A 25880-nucleotide genomic window follows, 5' to 3' on the forward strand; every position below is an offset into this window, starting at 1 on the left:
TTTTCAGCTGCCATATTATGTTTGCACACTATTCACTGGTGGTAACTTGTGCATTTCTAATGAGCTGGCAACACATGTGGTATGCTCAGCATTCCTGATGCTTTGCATTTCTTTTCGGCCTCAAGGAGCAGGAAAGCTTCCAAGTGCAGTGCTGAGTGCATGGCTTTTGTCAGCCTGCTGAGCACTGGATGCTGGCAGTGCCCCACCACAGTCAATACTGTCTGGATAAATATCTAATTATGCTTTCACTGAAGTAGTAGCTTTTGGCCCATGAAGTAATAAAGTGGAGACATAGGTAGTGACTTGTGAAACTGTGAGATAAAGGTATAGCAGTACATGCCATTTTTTCTCGATGCCTGTTTTGTGCTGAAGTTGCTCTGTGGTGTTAAGTGGACACTACTTATTTCTTGTTTTTCTGGATGGGCATGACTCTGTTGTAACCTGCTGTTTCACTTCTGTCTCTGTTTCAGGAGTGTGGGTTGCACAGTGGTAGAAATGCTCACTGAGAAGCCCCCGTGGGCAGAGTTTGAAGCCATGGCTGCCATCTTTAAAATTGCCACTCAGCCAACCAACCCCCAGCTCCCACCTCACGTCTCTGACCATGCTCGGGATTTCTTGAAACGGATTTTTATCGAGGCCAAGCTGCGACCGTTTGCAGATGAACTGCTAAGACACACGTTTGCACACTATCACTAACAGCTGCCTCAACTCAGCTTGCATCTACTGCATTTATTTTCTATTTGACTGCACTTTTATTTTTATTTTTTACAAAGAAAAAGGAGAAAAAAGACAAGAGAGAGAATATTCTCTTGAATCTTTGTTTCACTGAGATTGTAAACAATCTAAATTTTGTATCTAAAATGAGAATCTTCTCTCCCCCCCTCCCACCAAGCCTAGAACTTTTTGTTTCTATAATGTACTGATGTGGTTGATGTAGATAAAGCACTTTAGTACATATTTGTTCCTTATTTAAAGAGGAAAAAAATTACAAATGCTTGGACAGTCAGGAACTGTGTGACTTTTTCTGACACCACTGACTGACTCAGGGTGCAGGGAAAAATAGACATGCAGCTAAAGGACAAGAAGGTTACTTCTCTGTGATTCTTCTCTATATTGTAGGTACTTGCATCAGAGAGTTCTAAGTTCTTACTATATTTTAATCAGTTTCTGGAATTTACAGTTTGAGCAGGAACATGCGGTTCTGAGAGTTAATTGACAAAGCTGGAAGAACTTAGAACTCTTTGTACAGCAGCATGTCTAGCTGGTACTTCTATGTGACCAAAAGAAAATAACAAAAATGAGCTCAAAACTGATATATTAGTTAGAGGTTTTGTTGTAGAATTATTGTATTATCTTAATAGGAAAATAATTACAGGTAAACAGATTATGGGCCCAGACTCCTAGAAACTACTATACTGCTAAGGGGAAGATTTCCATGCTAGACAAGGGTCAGCTATTGGATGTAAATAGTTAGGAGGACACCTCCTGCTCTATCTGCCAAAGAGAACCTCTGTTGCATAAGCTTAGAGGGAGACAGTTACCTTAGCTGACAAAAGTAGTGATGATGAGAGTCAGTTCTCCTCCACAGTCCCATGAATGGCTGGAGGGGAAAGGGAGTGACTAATCCTTGTGCAGTATATTAATTACTTGATTCAGAATGAGCTATAAGAAATGTTTTCAAAGCTGTTGAGAGGCGCTAGGATGGAATGTATGTCAACATCAAGTGCCTGAATAATATAAAATTCTTCCCATTCTGCACTAAAAAAAAAAATGGTTTAGTAATACAGGTCAGTCATCTAGGATGTGTTGAAAATTCCTGAAATAAAGTCAAACATCTCTTAACATCAGGAATGAGTCACTGAGAAAGATAAGACTCCAGTTACATTTTTAATAAGGTAGCACTGATGAATCCTGTGAAGAAGGAAACACAGCACAGAAAATTGTATGAAGAATAGGCCAGAAGTGCAGAGAGCCAGCAATTAAATAACATGAGTGTGATAATTCCAGCCTGATAATCAAGATTGGTGTTTGTCAAATTTCCAGCTGTCATTAAGTGTACGTTAATCACTTTTTCTGTTCCTGAAAGAGCATAATAAAAGAAAAGAAGTAAAAATCTGAAATACTGCTTCTCAGTGGAGAAGCCTAGGTACTGATCAGGTGTAGTGAATAACTGACTTTTCACAACAGAAAAGTCAGACTCGTATTTTTGTAGAAGAATAGAACATAAATAATTTAAAGGGGCATTTGGAAATAAACTATTGGACAACAGAACTGAGATTATGTTTACTGTTTTGGATGATTCATTGCTTGCTGCTGTTGTTTTGTAAAGGCAGAGCAGGCTGGTACTGTGACCCTTGTCTACTCTGACAAGGCTGTACCTGTTCTGCTTCTTCAGAGGACTATCAAAGTGCATGGAGACAAAACAATAAGCTTACCCATTCCCACAGTCACTCACTCGTGAGATTTCTGAATTTATTCTGCTGAATTCCATATGTTTTACCAGAGGATAAGCAGGAGTATGGATCTATCCTAATCACTTTACCTGTAGTGGAGTAGGAAGGACTTTTTTGTGGCCATCTCTCCCAAGACTGAGAGTGATGACTTCTTCAACTTATGTGAGTATTTTACCCAGCTTATAAGTTTCTCGGTGAAGGTACACAACTGTGCAAGTTTCCTGAGCACAGGAAGAACTAGTCAGACCAGGAAAAGTGTAAAAGGCTGAAAGGAAAGTCAGCTTGTACTGACTTTTTTTTTTGTTTTTGTTTCTCTGTTACTAGATAAAAGCTATGAAGCAGCCTTTAAGAAGAATTGGTATGTACTCTGCTGCAAAGGACCTTTGCTTTATAAGCAAAATGCAGTGACAATAGGGATGGAAAGTTTAAATGTAGAACCTAATAGTTTATGTAGGTAATTTTAAAGACCATGTAATTGAAATGACTGGTTTCTAACAGACCAAGAAGGTACCAAAACCAAGGTGAAAATGTATATAAAAATCAGTAGTGGTCAGTGATACCTGAAAAGGTAAGGAAATTTTATATTACCAAAAAAGGACATTAAAGGGAAAATGTAACCAGGTTTATCTGTAGCATTCATAACATTTAAATATACTATTCTAAAGAGAAACTGCACTCTCTGAAGCTTGAAAATTTTCAGAATCTACTTTTCTTATAATGTGTCCTTTCTGTGAGACAGTGCTGGATCATGTATATTGCAATATAACTTCCTTGTTGTGATTTTTAATTACTGAACAATCAAGTTTGCTGCTTTTGTGCCTTTTCTAAAAAAAAATGGCATTCAGTCATGACAACGGTCAGCATTTTGGAGCCAGGAAGAAAAGAACCTTCAGAATGCATTTTTTCATTATGTCTTTGACACATCAGAAAGTTGCCAACATAAAGACTGTGCTGCTTAAATGAAGTTGACATTTTCCCATTTGAGTGATTCTAGAAAAAGTTTACCAATTTAACCAAGGTTAGGCTTGAGCTAGTTGTTTTTCATCCTAAGGAGAATTTCTCTACTGACTTAAACAACTTACAGTAAATGAGTTGGTTATTAACACAAATGTTTTGAGCTAGAAATAATTATTAAGCAAAATCAGACTTTTACTAAAAGGTTGGCTATTACTCACCCCTAGTGGGGTAATGTAGTAAAATGAGCTGTATACAGGGTTTGTTAGACACTTACAGGGACTCCTGGGGTAATGGTGAACAATCCCTCATTCTAGAATTTGTGAGGGCACGTGGAATTTCATGCTTTAAACTCCATTGGAGGAGGATTGCAGAGCCAAAATCCCTGCTCACAACTTCTTGTATCTCACTTAAAAAGCCACCAGCATTTTAGACTCACAAATTAGTCTTAATTGTTGAATCCAATTATAAGGAAATGCCAGTGAAAGCAATACCGCTGCAGGGTTGGTTTGCTTTTCTGTAAATGCCACAATGAAGCTGTGCTCTTAAAAGGGTTGAAGTTAATGGTGAGTATGTGTATTTTCAAAAGTCTTACTTATCTCCTAATGAGTTTTAATATTCTGTCTGTTGCCCATATTAAGTGACAAAAGTTAAGCTACTTCTGTGGTATGGTTTTAATGGTGTAACTAAGTCCTGTTAGAGCATGACTCAAGGTTTCAGTTGGGTTAGAGAAAGTTGTTTATTTTTTATTTGAGTGATAGAAATATCCATGGAAGAACTCAAAAATGTAAGGATCTAACATTTGCATAATTTAATCTATATAGTCTTCTTTTCTTTACAGTTTAAATATAGTCTTAAAACTTTAACTTTATTTACAGTTTGATTTGTAGCTGAACAGCCCTTTCAGTACAATGAAATCAAAAGTTGGTTTTTGTTTTTTTTAGCTAGTGCCTTTTTCTCTGTATGCCTTAATTTTGTTCATGTTAGAACACCATACTGAAATGTGTCATACAATTCCATGTCACCAAAGCAGTCTTAGAAGATGGGATTTTTCAAAGTGCCCAAACCAGAGTTCGCCTAACTGCATTGAAAAGTGTGCTTGAGTTACAATCTGCAGCAGACATTTAAATTCAGACTTTTAAAGTGATTTTTGGCTTCCTGTGCTAATAGAGGTCTTGTGTTTCCATTCTGGAGATGGCACACTGATGCGCATACCAGAAAGAGAACTTGTCTGTGTGCACTGGAGTAACTGGTTTGTCAGGGTTTGGCTTCCTGGCTATGGGTACCAGACTCTGCATTAGAGTTTTTTTACTGGGCTTGAAAGCACAGTTGGTACATTTGTAAGCATGGTACTGTATTAAAAGCTGTTTACTTTCAAAGCACAGGAATATGATCTGTCCAAGCAAACCAACAGATTTCTTTCCTGTGCCTCCTGCCGTTGTCTTGACTGAAAGCCTTGTAGCACCCGTAGGTACAGTGCAGTACAGCAAGCCATTCTTTTGGACAGCATAGAGCAATGTCTAACTGCAGCTTCAGAGATTTGAGCTAATTGGTCAGATCTACAGTTATTTATAATCAATTTCTTACTTTTTTAATCTTGAAAGACTGTGTCACGCATATAGAAAAGTATAATGTGTGTGCTTGAATGTAAGTCCCTATGGTGTTTCTGGAAAAGCAAAAGTATTGCTGCCAGCGTCATTTCTTGCTGGTAACTTGCTGTCTTGTGGCAATGACAAGTCTGCTGTGTAGAATCACATACAATTACCAAAGCTTTTCTATCCCATATCCATATAGCCAAAAGTGATGTTTCATCTCACTTATATATAGTGCATATCCACCAGTAAGCTGTTGCTGATTAAGTAAAGCAGGTACTAGTAAAAAGTGATAGACACTGCCCATATTTCAGAGATGTGGGTGTTTATAGTTGCTGTTCTGATATGCAAAATTCATGCCTGCATTAAAATGAAGAGTTTTCTTTTTAAAAGCTCTTTCTAATGTAATCTTAACTGTTGTCATTCTAAAATTACTGCATAAGCTTGGTGACTAAAACCTGATGATTTCTGTAGCTGGGTTTGTGCCTTGGGACATTTAAGGAACACCACGAAGATAAAATTGTGACCTGATCTGCTTTGTGCACCATAGCAAGAACATTCCAAAGCTCCAGAAAGCAGCCAGTCCTCTTTATGTGAAAGCCAGATGTCACCCACAGTTACCTGGCTGTGGGTGCTGCCTTCAGGAGGAGCCACTCGTGCACACCGAGGGGTCAGACAGGTTTACTGTCAACCCAGAGTTTCTGAATCGAAATCTGTGATCAGAAACAAAGGAGCTCCTTTCTCATTTGGTTTCCCCCACTTGGCCTGCACTGTTTCTTTTTCTTCCTAGCTGGCAAAGCTTAAGTCCTGATAGGTGGTGGCCACTAATGGCTCCTGAGTAAGGTGTGTGTACTGCTTTAGACCAAGGGGGCATGTCTCTTGAACCCAGGATGCTGCAGCTCCCGGTTTGCTGGCACAATCCTTGGGTTTTCTCTAGCAATATAGGTACATATGGAGGTGGGGGATAGACGGGACGGAGGAAATTAAATTTCTCACATTTCGGAGCAGTCACACCTTGGCTAGGGCTTAGTTTTCATGAACTTATGTTAAAGGAAGAGGAACTGGATTAAACTGCATAAAAACTGTATCTCATGGTTCAGCCCTCATGTTGAGTCCACAGGTGAGGATTGGAGGACAGGGTCTTCTGTTGAGAGATAAGGGAAAGGATACTCCAGCTCCATAGTCATGGGAAATACAGCAGAGCTTTTTTGTGCTTTTTACCCTAAAACTACATGATCCTTTTCCCCCAGAGGTTTATATAATGTGGATATAAAACCAAGGATTGCGTTTTCTTTTCTGAACAGCCATTAGATTGTCAGTTTCCTAGTGTTTGTTTCTTGTTAATACCAGTAAAAAAAGGTGGTGTCACCCTAAAATTGGAATGGTTTATTAAAGGTCTGTCATCTCAGACCTCGCAGGAGTCGTATAATGGATTATCACTGTAAATACGTGGAGGAGACTTAGAATAATTGGAACGTAGGATTTTAGTTTTCATGAAGCTATGAATAAAAATTTGTAAATTTCCTCTTGATCTAATGTACATTTTTATGTAGCCATTAAATTCTCTATTTAATCTATCGGTTTCTCACTGTAAATGTTTTTACTCTCAGTTGAATGCTGGGCACGGTTTGTAATGTATGTACACAAAGGTGTTTTTTTCTATCAATGTTGACTTTTTTGCACATTTTTGGAAATATTTAATTTGTACACTGATTTAATACTCTGACCAATTGTCGATGGGGTGTATGAGAATCACGTGTGTGTGCAATGTACTACTGTCTGGATGTATGGGGTTTTTTATTACTTTTGAGATGTTGCTACCAGTAACTGCACTGCTGTTGCTGCTTTACATGGAATATCTTGTGTATAAAAAAAAAAAAAGATAAAAACAATTAAAAATTAGTCTATGGTTATCATGATTGAGGAACTCAGGAGTTGGGCATTGCTTACTAGTTCCGTTGTCTAACAACCTTCCAAACTCAAAACCAACCAATCCAACCCCGCCTTGTAATTCTGTGTATGCATTGAATGTGTGTGTGTATATATCCCAGTAATCTTATTCCACAGTTTCATTTCTACATTTTTATGAACTTGTTTTTTAAGGGTACTATGTTTAGTTAGAATAATTAAATATATAAAAGCTTTGAGAGATGATTTACTAGATAAATATATTTTCAGCTGGCTGATGTTCAAAATATTTTTTTAATTTTTGTTTTTAACCATTCGAAATGTATTTGTATTTCCAAAATCAGACACGAATTGTACTTAGAAATATATTAAAACACTCTGTAGGGACAACAGTGTGATTTCTCTTTTAAGAATTCTGTACTTCAGAACACTGCTCAATGTCACTCTCGTACCTCAGTTCCGAGTTGGCTTTTTTATTGTTACTTACAATGCGCTTTCCGGGAGTCTGTTTCATATCTTTTGTTAATTTTAAATTATTTCTCCTCATTTCCCGCTGGTCCGGGGGTGCCCCGGGGGTTCGGCTGTATCCCTGCCCGCCCGCGCGTCTCCCCGCGGCAGGGGCGGCCCCCGCACCACAAAGCCGACCGTGTCTCCTCCCCTCGCGCGCGGCCCTGCGGAAGTGACGCGCGGGCGGGCGCAGCGCGGCGCGGCGCGGCGGCCATGGGCAGGAAGGAGCGCGGTGAGCGGGGCTGGGGAGCGGCGCGGGCCGGGCCGGGGCTGGGGGGCTGGGGCGGCTCCTCACAGCTCCCGCTCTGCTCCCAGATAAGAAGAAGTCCAAGAAGCGCCATTACGATGACGACGAAGACGATGAGGACGAAGGTGGCGGGAAGGAGCCGCAGGAGGCGGTGCCGTCGGCGGCGGGGAAGCAGGTGGAGGAGAGCGGCACCAAGGTGGACGAGTACGGCGCCAAGGACTACCGGCTGCAGATGCCCCTGAAGGCAGACCACAGCTCGCGGCCGCTCTGGGTGGTGCGTGCGCGGGGAGCCGGGATGGCTGCTGCCGCCGTGTGCCCGAGGGGGGACCCGCGGGGAGCCGGGATGGCTGCGGGACACGGACACGGCCGGGACGGGGGTTCTTCGTGGGGAAGCCGGGAGTGCTCCGGGGTCAGGCGGGGATGCCCAGGGCAGGCCGCAGTGTGCGGGTGCAGAGCCCCGTGCTCGCCGTGGAGCGGGGTTCGCTGCGGGTCGGGGCGGGTGCGTCCCTTGCAGTGCCCGTGCGGGGACAGTCGGGACGGGAGCCCTGGGAAGGCCCAGGGAATCGCTCCAACTCCAGCAGCCTCCAGGCGAGGCCCCCGCTGTCCACCCCGCCTCCGTCGCGGGTGTGCTGCGGAGCGTCTCAGTCAGGGTTTTAGAAAGGCGCATTGGCTAATGACACGAGAGGGATCTGTCATTGCAGTGACACAGCAGCAGGCTTCGTAAGTTGGAGTGATGCAGCTTTAAGATAGGCTGGTCTCATCTTCTGTAACTGGTGCCGTTTGTTTTCCCTGCATTATGAAAAGGACGTTAACAAACTTGCCCAAGGTCTGGCCAGTGGTGCAGCATCTAGGGAAGAAGTGGTTGCCCAGACAGCATCTGCAGGGTCCCTGTCACCGAGTGTTGTGATACCCAAGTGCCATCTTTTCTTATTCTAACTCTCATTCATTCACTCATCCACGCATTCATTCACTTGTTCATTCATTCATTCATTATGTGTAAAGTGAGCAAGGAGTTTTGTTGTTCCAGGGAAATGGGGTGGGAGTCTTGCCTCTACTCAAGCAATTTGGGTAGCATTAAAAAAGAAGGAATACCCCAGCATGTCAGTCTGGAAAAGCTATCGATCTGGCTGTGATTCATTCGTAATGTTATGGAAGTGACATGGAAAAATTAATGCCTGGACCCTTTCAGAATACAAAAGTTACTTGTTTCTTCTTTTCCTTGTAACTTCGTTATAAGATTTAGTTGATCTAACACTGTTATGCCTTCAGCATTTCTTTTTATTTCTGTAGGCTCCCGATGGCCATATATTTCTGGAAGCCTTTTCTCCAGTTTACAAATATGCACAGGACTTTCTGGTTGCCATTGCTGAGCCTGTGTGCAGACCCACCCACATCCACGAGTACAAGCTGACTGCTTACTCCCTCTATGCTGCTGTGAGTGTGGGCTTACAGACCAGTGACATCACTGAGTATTTGCAAAAACTCAGCAAGACTGGTGTCCCAGATGGAATCATTCAGTTTATCAAGGTAAGGCCATTTTACTGCCATTGGAAATACGTCTCTTGCTACTAATGAATTCCTTTCCTGCTGCATCTGCCTAATTGATTTATTGTTTTTTAATCATTCATGGTTTTTAAATGTCTTATTCTTCTGACACTGTTTCAAGAGAACATTTTTTTTATTCTTTTTGCATAGCATATTGCTGCACGTATACTATTTTCATAATATATCCTGTGTGGGATTTATAAAAAAAAAAATACACCCAAGTGTCTGTGTAGATACTTTCAGTACGACTTGTACATGGGGAAAGTTTCCTCAGATTTGCTCTGAAGGAAAAGTGAGAATGTAGGAAGCAGTCTGGAATACTAGGGCACTATAAGACAGCCTGCCTCATCCTGCAAGTATGTTCTCGCAGTCTTGGAAGCAGATTGAAATTAGGTATAAAAGATGAATATCTGTGCTTGATCTCCTGTGTGAGATGATGCAAGCATTTTCTGAAAATATCCTTTCAGGTTTGTTCTATGAGCATAGCAGCACTGCAGGTAAATGTTTTGTGGTTATGTGCTTACCCACAAAGACCTAAAGCCATTGCAGTTTTTGATCCTAAACATAAAATATCTCTTTTGCATGTTCCTAATGAGTGCTCCATTTGTTTGTAGCTGTGCACCGTCAGCTATGGGAAGGTGAAGCTGGTTCTGAAACATAACAGGTAAGTGGCTTCTTCCTTAGCTCTTGTGGCAGGAGGCCCTCCAAATGCTCACCTGTGTGTGAGTGAGTGAGTGCTCTCAGGAGCTCTGGAGTCTCACACCACCCAGCTGAGTGTAACAGCTCTCAGATATCACCTTTACAGCTTTTGGAAACACTTAATAGATTAGCTGGTGAATTGTGTTTGGCTATCCTGAGCTATGCTGGTTGTTGTCACATTTTTTAAAATAGGTTGCAAATTTGATATTGTGGCTCATTTCTTTATTACTTGGACTTGCAGTATGTCCTTAGGGTTTTCAAATCATTATTTTCTTTGTCCCTTCCTAAGATACGTGAGCCTGGTTAGACAAGTTTTCCACAGCTGTCCTGCAGCCTTGTATATTTTTACTTTGTTCTGTTATTTGGGGAAGATAAGCAAATCCAGTGGCAAGTGGATTGTGTCTGGGTTGAATCTGATTTGTTTTAAAGCTAGAGGATAATGCTGGAAGGGGTCTGAAGAAAGCTCATAATTTGACTGTGATCTCCAACCAGCATCATCACTGAGGAATCTCCGGGATGGACTAGTTTTAAATTTTTAGGTGGTTTGTGTTTTGGAAATTTGGGGTTTTGTCTTTTGAACTTTTTTGGTGGACAAGACTTAAAAACACCACATCCAGTGTTTTCACAGCCTCACCGCAGTTCAGTCTCAAAACAATTTACTTCACTTGCATGTCACAAATAAGACTTGCATGTGAGAGGTGTGCATGGGCATTTCTGCTGGAGTTTTGCCACTCGTGTTCTGTTAGAGAACATTTGAGTAAGATGGATGGATAACTGCACAGTACATGATGCTTTTGGTGTGAGGCATCTTTTAAAAGTTTTGGTTGCCATTATGTTTTTATTTTAAATTAGCACCTCAAGATTGGATGCTTGAGAGTGCATCTGGGACAGCTATGCATTTAATCATCTATGCCACTCTTCCTGTGAGCTACTCAGTTGGTTAGTTCATAAAAATGTTTTTCTTTATTCTTTACTGTTAGGTATTTTGTGGAAAGTACCCACCCTGATGTCATTCAGCAGCTTCTGCAAGACCATGTAATTAAAGAGTGTCGCCTGAGAAATGCTGAGGGTGAAGAGACAGAGCTCATTACAGAGACATTCACAAGTAAATCAGCGGTATGTCCAGCTGCCTTCTAAAATTACTGCAGTAACTGGAGCTAAACTCTTCAGTAGTTTGGAGAGGTTATTGTTTGTTTGTTGTATCAGCTTCATTCTGCCAGCAACCAACTCTCTTTAATGAGCCCAAAGGTGGGGGAAAGAGGGGAGCCAGAGTATGTCTCTGATGAAACCCTTGGTGAAAATTCGTGTTCCTCTATTTCAGATTTCCAAATCCAGTGATGGTGGGCTTGGTCCATCAACTTCACAGGGAACAGATGCTCAGAATAAGCCAGACGTTCCAGCTGACTTATTTGAGTTTTATGAACAGATGGACAAAGATGAGGAGGAGGAGGAGGAAACGCAGACAGTGTCCTTTGAAGTCAAGCAGGTATGAATATGCACATAAGCACATAAAGCATGAGAACTTACTAGGAAGTTCTGTGGCTCTTTGTTTGCTGGGGAGGTCCCTGGAAGTCATTAGCATTTCTTTCCTTTTACTTTCCAAAATTTTAGAGTCTTAGAGGGTGGCAGGCTGGGCGTTGTTTCTTCCCAGCCTACAGAGTGCAGTGCTCACAGGCCAGAGAGGCTTCAGGAACTCAGGGAGGTTCCATCACATGGGGCTGAGTATTACTTAGTGTAAGACCAGTGAGAGTTCAGTGGAGGGCTGCTTTCAGAGAAATTTTTTTTTTTACACCTTTTTCTCTTATGCTTTTATTTTGTCATTCATGGTTGCAGAAGGAGCTCTTTCTTGGTGGTTCCAATTTCAATGCTTGAGAAGGGCAGCTGGAGGTTGGAGCACAGTCCTTGCTTGACCTTCAGAGAGCTTCTTTAGAATTTCTCAAGTTGATTTTGGATTTGGTGATTCTAATGATACCTTAGTGGGGGAAAACGGAGTTTAAAAAGGATAACTTAGTAGCTATTTTGTTTATATGAAAAAGCCCAACCCAAGCCAGCAATCTCTTGGTGATTGATTCAACCCATCATTGTCTTGGAATAACTTCCATACCACGGTATGGAGGTCTTCAGGATAACAGATGTGCCGCTTTGTGTAACATAGAGAACCTTCTGTGTCTGTTGCTGAGCTCTTTGTTGCTGGACTTCAGGGTGTAGTTTAGTCATTGCTGGGGAAGCAACAATCTGCGCTGAATGTGTCATACTCTTCCATCTGCTTAAAGAGCCCTCTGTAATACTAGCTGTTGTTTAAAATGTTTGAGGGGATTGGGGTGATCACAGATAAAGTTTCCAGAATTAACCTTAACTCTTGCAGACTTCTAAGCATAAAAATAAATGTAACTTCACTTGGTACTATATAACCTAGATGTTTTTAGGGAGAAAAAATTAATTCAGATGTGGTGAATTTATCAACTGAAGCTTTGTTTCCTCTTCAGGAGATGATTGAAGAACTTCAGAAGCGTTGCATCCATTTGGAGTACCCCTTGCTGGCAGAATATGATTTCAGAAATGATTCTGTGAATCCTGATATTAATATAGATCTGAAACCTACGGCTGTCCTTAGGCCCTATCAAGAGAAAAGCCTAAGGAAGATGTTTGGGAATGGACGAGCCAGGTCTGGCGTTATTGTCTTGCCATGTGGTAAGTCTGGATTGGTACTTAGACAATTTGTTCTTTATTTGCCTGTAGGAACGTGAATTCCAAAGATGACAGCTGCCTGGATTTCACTCAGCTGCAAGGACTGTTCTGGTCCCAGTGTGCAGACTGTTCTGGTCCCTGGTGGATTTTGTTGAGCAGGTGGAGAAGCTGTGCTGAGGGAGAGCTGGGTCACTGAGCTGTCAGTGTCCCAGCAGGGGCTGTGGAGCTGGGGAGCAGCTGTAGTGCCTATACATTGCCAGTCATGCTTCCACTGTGTCCTCTGCCACCTCTGCTCATCTTCCCGTGAAATGGAAAGCTGTTGGCACTAGAATTTGTCCCTTGGCTGGTGATACAAAGGTGGCACGAAGGGGCATCCAAGGAAGAAAAGAGCTTGAGTGCGTAAGTGCTGGATAGGGGCATTTGAGGAAGAAATTGTGGGAGAATGTGCATAAGTGGCAGGGACAGAGGAATAGATCACCCCTAGGGAAGCTTTCTGTAGCCACCTGTAATTTAACATACTTTTGAAATTAAAAAGCATTGAAGTTACTGCTTCTAATTGTCAAAGCCATTGTTTACAATTATTTTCTTGAGGTAGTATAGTTGTATCCTGTAGACAATCCAGCTGTTTTTTTAAGAAGTGAATACTTGATCTCTTTAGGACTATTGTGGAAAAGAAACAACAAAGAATTTGCCTTTGCATGATTTCATATGCTCTCTCAGTGTTCCTTTGCTCTTTTGTTTTGTTTTCCTCCTACTCCAGTGGCGTGTGAGAGATGACTAATGAGTGTCTCTCCTGCTGCCCTGCAGGTGCTGGCAAGTCTCTGGTGGGAGTGACGGCGGCGTGCACTGTGCGCAAGCGGTGCCTGGTGCTCGGCAATTCCGCCGTGTCTGTGGAGCAGTGGAAGGCACAGTTCAAGATGTGGTCCACCATCGACGACAGCCAGATCTGTCGCTTCACGTCTGATGCCAAAGACAAGCCCATTGGCTGTTCTGTTGCCATCAGCACATATTCCATGTTGGGACACACGACAAAAAGGTCCTGGGAGGCAGAAAGAGTAATGGAGTGGCTCAAAAGTCAAGAGTGGGGCCTTATGATACTGGATGAAGTCCATACTATCCCTGGTAAGGAAAGGGTGTGCAAACCTTCCATGGTACACACATTGTTAATGTCCCTTTGCTCTTCTAAAAGTGGTGTTTTCTTGCTGTTCTTCTCACGATTACTCTAGTGAGTAAATCCATGGCTCAGGGTTTTGTGACAAGTAAACTCCCTTGTTTTATTTCTGTTTTTTTTTTCTTTTTCTCCCCCAGTACTACACAGTCTAGCTGACCTCTAGTTTTCTGAAACCCTTCAAATTAGACACTTGTGTTTTCTATAATGGCAGTGTAAAGCACAATTTCCTCTGTGTAGGTTGATGAAGTGCTCTTAAAATGCCTGAATTACATTTACATAATCTTGCTGTAGACATATTTGAACAGGACAGGAATTCATCTGCCTTCTCTTACATGCAGTGGCACTGCAGGCCAGCTTTTAATATCTATGAGTAACCATAGTGATTACCATCCAGAAATAACTGTTGTCTTTGAAATTGCCATGTAATTGAGATGTATACTACTGGAAAGCAATAATGTATTATTAAAGTGTCTGTAGAATAATCCTGGGTAAAAATACCTGGGATTCTGTTAAGTGCTCTACCTTGTTCTCATTTGAATATAATTTGGTGTCTAAAGAAATAATGGATTTCAGAAGTAGACCTTGGTGATTAATTGCCGTTTATCAAAGTGTCAGAGTGCATGCACTGTTTGTCACTTTTGTTCTTGCTTGGTTTCATAGAATGAAGGTATAGCATCTCCTCTGTGGTCTCTAACAATACTAAAGATGAATAATCGTGCCATGTCCTGCAAGTCCTGAACATGGCAGTCAGCCAGGAGTCCTTGTGTCATAGTTCTTTCCAGGAAATAATAGAGACCTAAACCAAGCCATGTAACCTCTGAATATAAACCTAGCCATGTTATCTCTGGAATGCAAAATAGTAAAGGTGCCAGAAGGTTTACTGAGATTTTCGGAGTACACTTGACAATGCAAACTAAAGCTGCAATCACTGTGAAGTTTTGCTATAGCACAGATTAGGAGTGTATGTGCAATGGGATACAATTTCCCAATGCTGTACTTGCCTTATGTTCAGGAGTTGATGAAAATGTCTTTTATAGTTGCAGTATTTGTCTTCTAAAACCATTCAGGAAAGTTAACAAAAAATTTGTCTTGGATTTCTTAGCAAAAATGTTCAGACGTGTGCTCACTATTGTACAAGCTCACTGTAAACTGGGGCTGACTGCTACCCTGGTCAGAGAAGATGATAAAATTGTTGACCTGAACTTCCTGATTGGACCAAAGCTCTATGAAGCCAACTGGATGGAGCTGCAGAACAGTGGCTACATTGCTAAAGTCCAGTGTGCTGAGGTGATGCTCTGCTTTTTGGTACTATAAGTGTTTATTTAGTACGCGTATAACTTTGAGAAAAACTCTTGCATCTCTTAAAACAAGGATAGTAGGAATTTTAAAAAAGGAAACACCTGTTTGTTTCCAGCCTGAATATATGAGAGTGAAACTTGAAAACAGGACTGGATCTCACTGTTCCTTTGAATATAATAGTGTGACCACAGTTCTTTCCAGCATATGGATGAGAGGTAAATCTGGTATCAAGAAAAGTGAAAATCTTCCACACAGGCATATTAGAATGTTAAAGTAATCTTTTTGGGTCAGACTAAAAGTCTAACTCAATGTACTGTCTCTGATAATTGATACGGAAGAGTATAATAATTTTCTACAAGCTCTCTGTTATTTCCAAGGTTTCTGTGTTAGCATCAGTGGATTGCTTTTTCATGAACTTGCCTGCTCTCCCATTGAATGGAAGTAAAGATTTAGCATCTGCAGTGTGTTATGGTAGAGTTTTACAAATGTTTATTTTCTGCTTGGGTTTTTCTTTCTCCAGTTTTCATGGAGATTTTCTGCCTTTTTGTTTGTTGGTTTGGGGTTTTTTTGTCTTCTTCTTGTTACTGTTATTATTGTGGTGGTTTATTTTAAGCCTGTCTTGCTAATTTCATGCAATTCTCCCTAGCCCTGGTACTGGAATAAAAGATGCAGATGCAGGTCAGCTGTTCTCCTTTTGAACACTGTGCAAACTGGAGGCTGTAGAAGGAAAAAAAAGAACTGTTTTGAACTCATAGAATGCAAGTGAAAGGCACCTAGAAAATAACTTCAAAGGGAGAGTAACCAGTCCAGATATTTGGATTTACATTTATACACTTTGGTTATTTCTGCCTTGCAAGCATAATTCTCAGTCCCTGAACTAACTTTTAGTCATTGAAGAATGAAGCAGGGGCTACCTTTTGTTCTGAATGATGGGAAAATTCTGCAAGTTTATATTCTTTAGGCCAATGTTTTGAGCTAACATTCAGTGACGCCACCAAAAGCAAAGAATAAAAAAGCTGGTAAATGACAAGTCCAATATGTGCACAACTGCTTTGCAGATTTGTTTGGATTTTCTTGACATGTTTAGGAGTAGCACCATTGATCAACTTGGCTTATTGCCCATAGCCAGCTGGGAAAGGTGTGTGGCTCACTCTTCAAGTGCATTTCTTCCCCGGTGGCAGAGAGGGCAGTGCTGATGTCTCACAGGGCAGGTCGTGGTCTTTGCAGGTGCTGCCCTTTCACTGCCCTAAAAGAGAATGAGCAGCACAGTTTAAAAAGTTACACAAAGTTTAAAAAAGGAAAACAAACCTGTTCTTTACTGTACTTTAAGAGTTTTGTACTTTACAAATAATCCCTTTCTGAGCAGCCATACTAGGTCTTTGGATTGAAGTGCATGTCTTGCAAAATGTAAAAATGAAAATAACATTGGGGTGAGAAGTAGATCTTACCCATTTCCTAATCCGGAAGAGAATAGAAATACAGAATAAATTGGGTTTGCTGTGTAGTCAGAGGCATTGAGCAAAAGGTGAAATTTTCTACTGCAGTCAAATATTCAGTATTCATGTGTCATTGTCACTTTCATGTAGTTGTCTTCTAATTCAAGAGTTTCAAGTCTTTCATGTAGACAGCACACAATAACAACAGAGCCTATTCAGTGCATAAATTTACTTTTAATGTAGTCACAGGATAAGAAAACCCATCATCTATCATTTGACTCATTCGAAAAAATATTTTGAAACAGAAAATTGGTTCTTAACAGTACAGAGCAATTAATGTTGTTTAAATCAACTCTTGTAAATTGTCATTAAATTCCTTAGTTGAATAGTGATTATGAAAGAGGCTTTTCTCTGCAGTATTTTGTTAATTTCTATTGTACAATGAATATGAGGGAGTAACCCATGTACAGCAGAGTGAATGTTTCCTAAATTATATGCCCTATGGGTAGTCATATGCTATCAATAGTGTAATTTCATTGGCCTAAACTTCATAATTTCTTCTTTTTTTATGCTACAGTAGAAAAAATAAGCCTAGACTTACTGAAATACTATGGTAGTTACTTACATAATAGAAGAATTGCTTAGGGAAATCTGTTAAAAACTTCTAATCAGTCCTAGTGTTTTGGAAGTGCTAGACCCAATAGCTGTTAAAATAGAGGTCACTTCTTTGTAGGTATTTGAAAAAAGATGGGAGAATTTGTTCTATAATGAAGACAAAATGTGTCTCAGCTTTCAGAATATGGATGAAAATTGGTCTTTATGGGAAAATGCTTTGACTGCTGTGAAAAGGGGAGTACACAGACAGTTCATTCCCTTAATTACTGCTTTGTAACAAGTAGTAGCATTCAGTAAATTATTTAAGTGTGAACATAAAGGAACTATCTTTCAGTCTTGTTCCAGTCCCACTGCCTATTTCTGTCATGGCTCTCAATGCCAGAGCATTTTGGAACACCAAAATGTTGATGAGGTTAAACAGATTTTTGGCAGTGCAGGACACTTCACTGACTGGTAGCTTTCATTTTGGTACAGAAATGACTGTGTTAAGATCTGTGGCCTGCACTATACAGGAAGTCCTAATGCATTATCACCCCCAATATCTTTTCAATTCCCACTGGGATTAAATGATGAATAACGGAGTGTTACTTTGTCTGTGTGTATGTTTTCTAATCATAGGTGTGGTGCCCAATGTCACCTGAATTTTACAGAGAATATGTAGCTATCAAAACAAAGAAAAGGATACTGCTGTACACCATGAACCCAAATAAATTCAGAGCCTGTCAGTTCCTGATTAAGTTTCATGAGCGACGGAATGATAAAATCATCGTCTTTGCTGACAATGTGTTTGCCCTGAAGGAATATGCAGTCAGACTGGGCAAGTAAGTGTTCACAGCCAGTGATGGCACAGTTGTTTTCCTCCTGCCATGACAATTTCCTTGCAATCTCACAGCTTTCAGTAATCTTTGATATTTTTCGTAATGCTGTTAACTCCAGCCCTTCTGCATTAAAAGTCCATTTTTGGATGGACCTTACTGTCACTGCAACATGAATTCAGCGTTTGATAACAGTCTCTGTTTAGCATTTGTTTCAGAAAAGTTTGTATCCCAGATTTCTGTGAAAGATTTAGTATTTTTCTGTATTATTATTATTGTTATTATTATTAGTCAGTGAATAAATGAGGAGCTTTTAGGAATATCACTGAAGCTGTTTCTTTAATGGATGGTAGCTTCCCCTGTCTCTCTGAGACAAGTTTTCAAATATGCTGTGAATCTTAAAAGGTGTTCTGAGACTCAGGGCCTTCCTCTTCAGGTTCTCAAAAGGTCTTACCCTTGTCTAAAAAATCTAAGACAAGCTTTTTTGGCATTTGTGCTGAACTAGTACACTACCTAGAACTTCAGTAGTTGTTTAATAAACTAAAGGATGTTTCTCCTCGGAGCTCCTCGGTTACCTTGAATGACTGTAATGTGAGTGCAGTTACAGGAGGTTGTGCAAATAGAGTTTAATGAGGGCTCAGCATCAGTGTGTTGGTAGGATTTGGGGAGGGATGATCAGGGAGAGTTTGTCAGGATCAGGCACAGAATGATTATTGGGAAACATAAGCATAGAAGCTGCCCTCATCTTTTCTTTGATGAGCCCGAATAATGCTTTGCATGCTGGAAGCAGTGGGGTTTTTTGATAGTATATGATTTCATGTCTAGGAATTCCAGCAATACTCCTTAGCAAAACCACAAACAAGCCTTACACTTTCCAAAATTCATGATCAGTTCTGACTGCAGTTTAAGGGCTGTGTTGTGCTTGCATGCTGTGACATCAAATAGCAAGCAGAGCTAACGGTGCTGGATGAATTCCAGCACCCGTGGTCTCTTTCATCATTTTTTTTAATCTGTCTGGACAGAGATTAGTTATAATGATGCCTCTGGAATGTCTCTAGCAGTGTTCAGTGCACCACAGACAAAGCCTTTAGCACAGGCAATGCTGGGAAGGGGGGAATGCTACGGAGCACAGCAGCTGTAAGTGGGGTAGATGCTGTGGAAGCTGGCAGGAAAACCAGCTGAAGAAATAGTAGGTGCTCCCTTTTTGTGTTCTGGAGTGAACTCTCTTTCTCACATCATTTATGGAGCTCCAGGTTATCCAGCTGTCACTCTTAGAAAGAAGGGAGGCTTGCAGTGCTGGACAAAGTTGAGGGAGCCTTTATTTTAAGCAGGGAGTTTTGTATCATTTGCTGGGAGCCAGTTAAAATAAAGGGAACTGTTAGTTTGTGCAGGGCAGGAATTACATGTGTGGGGGAGAGAGCAGCCCAGTGGTACAGCAGCAGTGCTGTGGCTGTGTGCCCAGCAGGAGCACAGTTCCCTCTGCCCTTCTCATGGCCTGACGAAGTGTGCAGGGTGGGTGGGCTCCTGCATGGGGGGAGAGGTGGCCACAGTCCGACTGCCTCTGCTGGCTTCTGCCATAACCCCCTTGCCCTTGGTAGTGGGGAACCATCAGGGAAAGACCATGCACATGACATGAATTATTTTGACTGCAGTTTTTGGGGCCATGGGATCCAAATTTGCTTGGCCGGCTCTCCCTCTGACATGGGTCTGTCATTCAGTATAGCATAGCTCAAGTGCTGACTGGTTTTACTGGTGTTAGGAATATGTTTTAATCACTGTTTCTGAAGGACTGTGCCTCTGTGGTTTTGTCAGTTACATCAGTTAATTGGAGAGGAATCTATCTTTGCAAATCCCTCAAATGTCTTTTTGCGGTGAGGAAAAATGAGTCATTAAAAAAAATCCATTTAGCACTTAATGTCCTAGATTCAGAAAAGTATTTAGGTGTGTTAATGAATCTCTGTCAAGGAGGATCTGGGCAAGTTAAATGAAGGATTGATAGCCGGGATTTTAGGATTATTCTGTTTTTAGTACAAAATGTGTTTGAATGCTTGCTTGGTGGTCTTAAGAAAAGGAAGACTCAAAAGTGCTTTAGTTTCAGTTTAAATCTGCCTTTTAACTTCACAATTCAAATACTATATGGAATCTAAAATAAGAATTAAAATATTACTGAATGCTACTAATTGAATAATGATGGTGTTTTTTCAGAATTGACTCATTTACCACTTTCATTTTTTAGCTTTTTTTTTTTCTGAAAGTCTGCTTAAATACACCAAATAGAAGAATTAGATTAGAGGTAACTAGGATTGTTTGGTAAAAAACCCTTGAATAAAGTTTGTAGTAAAGGAAACAAGAGGAGCTAGTGCACAAGAATTAGCTGATAAGAATAGAAAACCTTAGTCCTGTGCATTGCCGTGTTTATGTTCAGCTACCATTCATGTATGTGCAATACTAAAGGAAAAATTTGATCTTGGTTCCTTGTGTTAGAAATAATGTATAGAAACGTGAACAAAACAGTAATTGGAAAACTCCACTCCTGTTGTTTGGAGATGCTTGGTAACCAGCATTTGGAAAAGTAGTGCAACAGATGACAAAGCAGTGCCTGTGCTATCCTGCATGCCACTCACTGTTCTTGTGTGGGCGTTGCTCTTTCTAGCTTTTCATTATTTAACTTTGCTTAGGCAGGAATAAAACAGCCAGACCCTGGGAAATCCATAGCAGTCCAAGTTACTTATGAAGTCTGTGAGTGACTGAGAGTTCGTGTGAGCCTTCAGGAGTGAGACATCAAATGTTCTATGTGATTCACTGTCAAACATTAGAAGCCATAGGTGAAATGCCACTGTGAGCTGCTCATAGAATGTTTGGGGCCTTTTTCTCATTTCACTAGGCCCAGAAGGTATTAGAAGGGGCAAGAGGTTAGCTTTAAAAGCAAAAATAATTTTCCCAGAACAACACCCAGCAGCCCATTTGTGACACTCAGCGTGTCCTTTATAGAGAAGCCTGGATTTTCAAGTGTTTAAATGGGAAGCAACGGTTGCAGCTGTCAATGTGCTAACTCAGTACATTTGAGGAAAGAAATCTCTTTATTTTAACAGCTGCCTTCAGTCTTTCATGTAGGCTTAGCAAATGTGTTCAGTCTGTTGATATACAGCTTCATTGGTGCACGTAATTGCAAAACATTTGTAACTGTCAGAATTTCTTTCTGGCTGACTGGGTTGCTGCAGAGGGTTCCATAAACCCCTGGGCAGCTGCCATGAAGAGCCAAACAAGCTAAAAGTAATCTGAAATCTCTACCAAAATCTGGTTTGTTTTCACATCCACTCAAATGTGTACTGCACTCCCTGCTGTGGTGCCTCATAAGAAATGAGTGAGAAATCTTTAATTTTATGTTGTGTTCTTTTCAGACCCTATATCTACGGTCCTACTGCACAAGGGGAAAGAATGCAAATTCTACAAAACTTCAAGCACAATCCAAAAATCAACACTATTTTCATTTCCAAGGTGAGTACATTCACTGTATCCTTGTGCCTATCTCCAGAGTGAACTTCGAGTCAGCTGCACATGCATGGTGTGCATTTGACATCTTTGTATCGCAGCTGACAAAGAAAGCTGTGCTTTGTATTTAGTGTTGGCTGGGGATATGTGGAAATAAGAGACTGCTCAGAGGCTGCTGCTGTGTTGCAGGTAGGGGACACATCCTTTGATCTGCCGGAAGCCAATGTTCTCATTCAGATCTCATCCCACGGTGGGTCGCGAAGGCAGGAGGCTCAAAGACTGGGACGAGTGCTCAGAGCCAAAAAAGGTAAAGGAGGTGGTGGTTGGGTTCTGGGCCCTGGATCAGAGTATCCTAGAGCAGCAGAGAAACTGGATATTCATGAGGTTTTTTTATACAATCCTTGGATTGTGTTTCAGTCAAAGAGAATATACCTATACACCAGTGAATGGAGATTAAGCATCTTCTGGGTCAGTAAACTTAGCGATGAGAAAACTTCCAAAGGACAAAAAAACTAAAAGAAAAACTGACTTTTTTTCTTTGGCAGTTCCTTCACTTTTTCATTCCTTGGTATTTTCTTCAACGTGAAATTGTTTGTAAAGAATCCTAGTATTACTCTAAGAAGCAAGCCTCCAGAAATCACATTTTTGATACTGCAGATTACTTACATTTAAAAATTGGATTTGTTTTTTGACTAGTGTGTTTTTATAAAACATGACCAAAGGAATTTTTTTTTGTTTAGAAAAATTCTTAAAATACTTTCTACTTGGACTTAAGCTCTATGCACGCTTATTTTATGTGCAGTTTGTGCGTTTTACAGGTGAGGCTTTGTTTGAAAATGCAAACAGAACCCATGTTAGTGAATTGATGAAGTCTTAGTGAAAGGATTTTAAAAGAGAACCCTGTTACCAGGGTAACAGACCTTAAGGACTGTAAGTGTAAAAAAATAAATTATACACAGCCTGGTATATGCTGGTCTTCAGATAGTCCTATGAATTCTTAGCTAAGTATCTTTGTCTCGCTTTTTAAATTAAAAAAACCTACAAACTCTAGTTTACATGGATAAAACTTTTCCCTAGTCTATTTCTGTTGAATTTTTTGACATGCACTGCAATCCTTGCTCTTGACTTTTCACTTCTTGACGTAGTAGACTTCAAAAAACAATTTTATTTTTCACCTTGCCTAGCAAAATAAAGCAGCAGGTTCTTCTTAGAGCACCTGTGTGATTGTTACTGTACATTTCCTTTTTGGTTTTGTCTTTTCACCTATCCTCAAGTTATTAAGAATGAAAGTAGGAGTTTCCATGCTGAGTCAGTTTATGCAAGGTCTGGGTGCAGCTAAACAATGCAAATAGTTTTTGTGGGGAAAACTTACTGAAGCACCTGTTTTCAGTCTTTATTCCTTGGTTGTTTGTAGCAGTGTTCCAAATGGAACTAATCACTGAATGCTTTTGTCTCCTAGGCATGGTTGCAGAGGAATACAATGCCTTTTTTTATTCCCTTGTATCCCAAGACACTCAGGAAATGGCATATTCAACGAAACGGCAACGGTTTCTTGTAGATCAAGGCTACAGCTTCAAGGTAACTTGTCCCTTCTATTTATTATGCTTGGGGCCTAAGAATGTAATTTTCATATTGTTTAATGTTAGAATTTAGTCCAATATTTGAGAATTCCAGATGTGGAATGCACTAACGGAGGCTTTTCTCACAAGTGAGAGCTGCTCCAGTATTGTTTTATGATCTCCGTTATTGTGAGGGCAGATACAAGTGGCTTTGTACAGCTTCTAGAAAGGTAAGTGGTGTAACTTCAAACCAGGCTCCCTGCAGAGTGAAGTGCATGTTCCTTCGTGGTTGGTTTATGTTTGTGCTGCTTGGCTGTCCCTCTGTACAGGCCTCCCACGACACATTAGCACACTGGCTCTGCATAAAGCAGTGTTGGTTGTTGTCAGAGTGGGCAGCAGCGATTTAGACAACTTGTGAAACTTAAGAAGTGGCAAATAATTTCCAAAGAGCTCCAGTCTCAGACCAGAATTTCTCTATGTCATCTTCTTCCAAACATAACATCTCATTTCACCAAAGTTTGTCTACTTTATAGATTTCATGGTGTATCTAATTTATTTTTCTTTTAATGTATGAATTGCAGCATATGCACATCTGCTGGGCTGCTATAAAGGCAGCAGAGTATCATGATAGCTCAACAGCTGTACATCTCAATTTGTTCATGTTTTTTTTTCCCATATTCCTGAGTGGTTCTTGCTAAAATTCTCTGTCTCTGCAGAGCTAGTGGATTACTTTTGTTAAGTCTAAAGTACTAGTTATTAAACTAGACAAATCTAGACCCTACGGCATGATACTAACCTTGCACTAAGTTGAATATATGTCTGAGTTATATGTGCTTTGGTCAGGTTCTTGGTCAAGCAGTGTTTATCTGACATCCTCTGCCCAGAGCTTTGCTTTTTTCTTTCCCTTTTTCCCCCCCCCAAAGGTTTGTCTTTCACATTTCCAGCTAGTATACCAAGAGGTGTGTGTGTATGTATATGTACATCACTTAGCAAAACTTTATATGTATCTGTGCTGTCTGTAGTGTGAAGTTGTTCCAACCATTAATAAAAGTTGAAGGCAGTTCCAACATGATATGGAATCAGAAATCCTTGTCCTAGTTTTGAATAGCTAACAGTGAGGAGGAAGAGCCCTAACCTTGCAGCATGCTCTGTTTCTTAGGTAATCACAAAGCTGGCAGGCATGGAAGAAGAAGAACTTTCATTTTCAACCAAAGAAGAACAACAGCAGCTTCTCCAGAAAGTCCTGCAAGCATCTGACCTGGATGCTGAGGAGGAAGTAGTTGCTGGAGAATATGGTTCAAAGTCAGCTCAGGTAATGAAGAATTCCTTGAAAAGCATGACCACAGGTGGGATAGAATTGGACCATTTCACTCTTATCCAGTTCTAAATGTGATGTTGTCATTGATGACATGGTATCTTTGTGAAATGTTAGAGAACAGATTTATTTTTTTAATCTGCATTAACCTTTAGCTATTGGAATAATTCACCTGCTGGGCACGTTAAAGAAATTAGACATGAAATTCATGTCCTCCTCTATCATATTTGGAGAAGATAACAGACCTATTGTTACAGATTTTGAAGTCAAATCTTCTAAGTCACATGCAATGAAACTACCTGTAAAACCTTTGCTCCCCCACTAAGCACGTGCTTATGCTCCTTGTCCTTGCAGGTGTCGCGTCGCACAGGCACCATGAGCTCCATGTCCGGAGCAGATGACACAGTGTACATGGAGTACCACTCCTCACGGAGCAAGGCCTCTGCCAACAAACACATCCACCCCCTGTTCAAACGCTTCCGCAAGTGACATCCTTCACATGGGCCTCGTGTTGAAACTCTGCATCCATGTACTTGTGGCTGTAGCTGAGAAGATGGAGTTGAAATTTTTGACAGGTCCTTTAAAAGACTTTTTTTTATACATCTGTATAGCCACATATTTACTTACCAACGTATGTGCTCTCATAGGTGAATAGGAAAGCAAAGAAGAAACTAAATCTTACCACGAAAGTATTTTTAAAAACTTTAAGATACAAATATGTCACAGCACATACTTTTTTTTGTGGCAGTGTGTTCCTTGTATTATGCCCTCATTTCCTCATGCCCAGAGGGCAGAAGCGTACAGGCCACTTTGTTCAAGAGAAGTACTTGTCTGGTTTTCAGGGTAATTAATAGATTTTATTTTTATCAGCTGAAGATCCTTTTTCAGAAGAGTCCTGAAAAGGTTTTGTAAATGAAGTTTCTACTGATGTTTGAAATATTATTTATCTGATTATTGTGTCTGCTCAACAATATACTGTTTTTCAAAATGCTTAAATAAAATAATTCTGTGAGCTCAACAAATCCCGAGAGGAGCACTTTACATTATATTTTTAAACTGAGAGCTAATTTATACTTTTGACTTAACCTGTATTAAAATTCTAACAAATTGGTCAGAAATATTTTAGAGTCTGAGGACAAGAAGAAAGAGGGACTCAGTATCCAAAGTAAACTCAAGGAAAGCATTAGTAGTAAATACAAATAAATTCTGTCCTTGTTTTCCTCATTTTTCTTGCTACTATTGAGAAGTTGCTCAAATAAAAGCTGTTTCTCCTATTTATTTATTTATATTCTATTTATTAACCATGCAATAAAACCTTCGTAACTGCTAAACAGTGCAATGTCACCACAGAAGTTATTACTGAATCAAAAAGCATTTTGACTTCTCACAAGGTGAGTTGGAAGAATGTGTGAAGGAAATATTTCTGAGTTTGTTTTTCTTTTTAACGAAGCCTGCAGTATAATTTTAGAAAATTGTAGGAGAAAGGGTGGTGGTTTGTGGCAGAAGAATGCTTTTTAGATCTGCTTAATAATGTAATATTTATGCTACTTGGTGTTGTACTATGAGGTGTTATTTCACTGATTGT

General features: G+C 40.4%; 2 protein-coding genes across 6 annotated transcripts in view; both read left to right on the forward strand.

The window, feature by feature from the left end:
- MAP3K2 (mitogen-activated protein kinase kinase kinase 2) overlaps positions 1–7297 on the forward strand; it is a 56573-nt gene extending 49276 nt beyond the window's left edge. For all 4 annotated transcript variants that reach the window (XM_085066867.1, XM_085066866.1, XM_085066865.1 and 1 more), the window contains one exon: positions 471–7297. In XM_085066867.1, coding sequence (XP_084922993.1) covers positions 471–696 — 226 coding nt within the window. In that variant the 3' untranslated portion in view covers positions 697–7297. The remainder of the gene's footprint in view (positions 1–470) is intronic.
- A 260-nt stretch (positions 7298–7557) lies between these two features.
- On the forward strand, positions 7558–25569 carry ERCC3 (ERCC excision repair 3, TFIIH core complex helicase subunit). 2 transcript variants are annotated; one of them, XM_085066863.1, is made up of 15 exons: positions 7558–7646; positions 7730–7935; positions 8952–9188; positions 9821–9870; positions 10886–11021; positions 11227–11391; positions 12392–12596; positions 13401–13715; positions 14867–15069; positions 17733–17935; positions 21331–21427; positions 21611–21728; positions 22881–22999; positions 24140–24292; positions 24650–25569. In XM_085066863.1, the coding sequence occupies exons 1-15, from the start codon at positions 7628–7630 to the stop codon at positions 24782–24784; spliced, it is 2361 nt and encodes a 786-aa protein (XP_084922989.1). In that variant the 5' UTR covers positions 7558–7627; the 3' UTR covers positions 24785–25569. The 2 variants fall into 2 exon arrangements, with proteins under 2 accessions (XP_084922989.1, XP_084922990.1); XM_085066864.1 differs by having other exon boundaries at positions 14867–15051.
- Positions 25570–25880: the final 311 nt, after the last annotated feature.

The sequence above is a fragment of the Lichenostomus cassidix genome, chromosome 7 (assembly GCF_008360975.1).
Source record: "Lichenostomus cassidix isolate B80296 chromosome 7, HeHo_3.0, whole genome shotgun sequence".
NCBI classification, from domain to species: Eukaryota; Metazoa; Chordata; class Aves; order Passeriformes; family Meliphagidae; genus Lichenostomus; species Lichenostomus cassidix.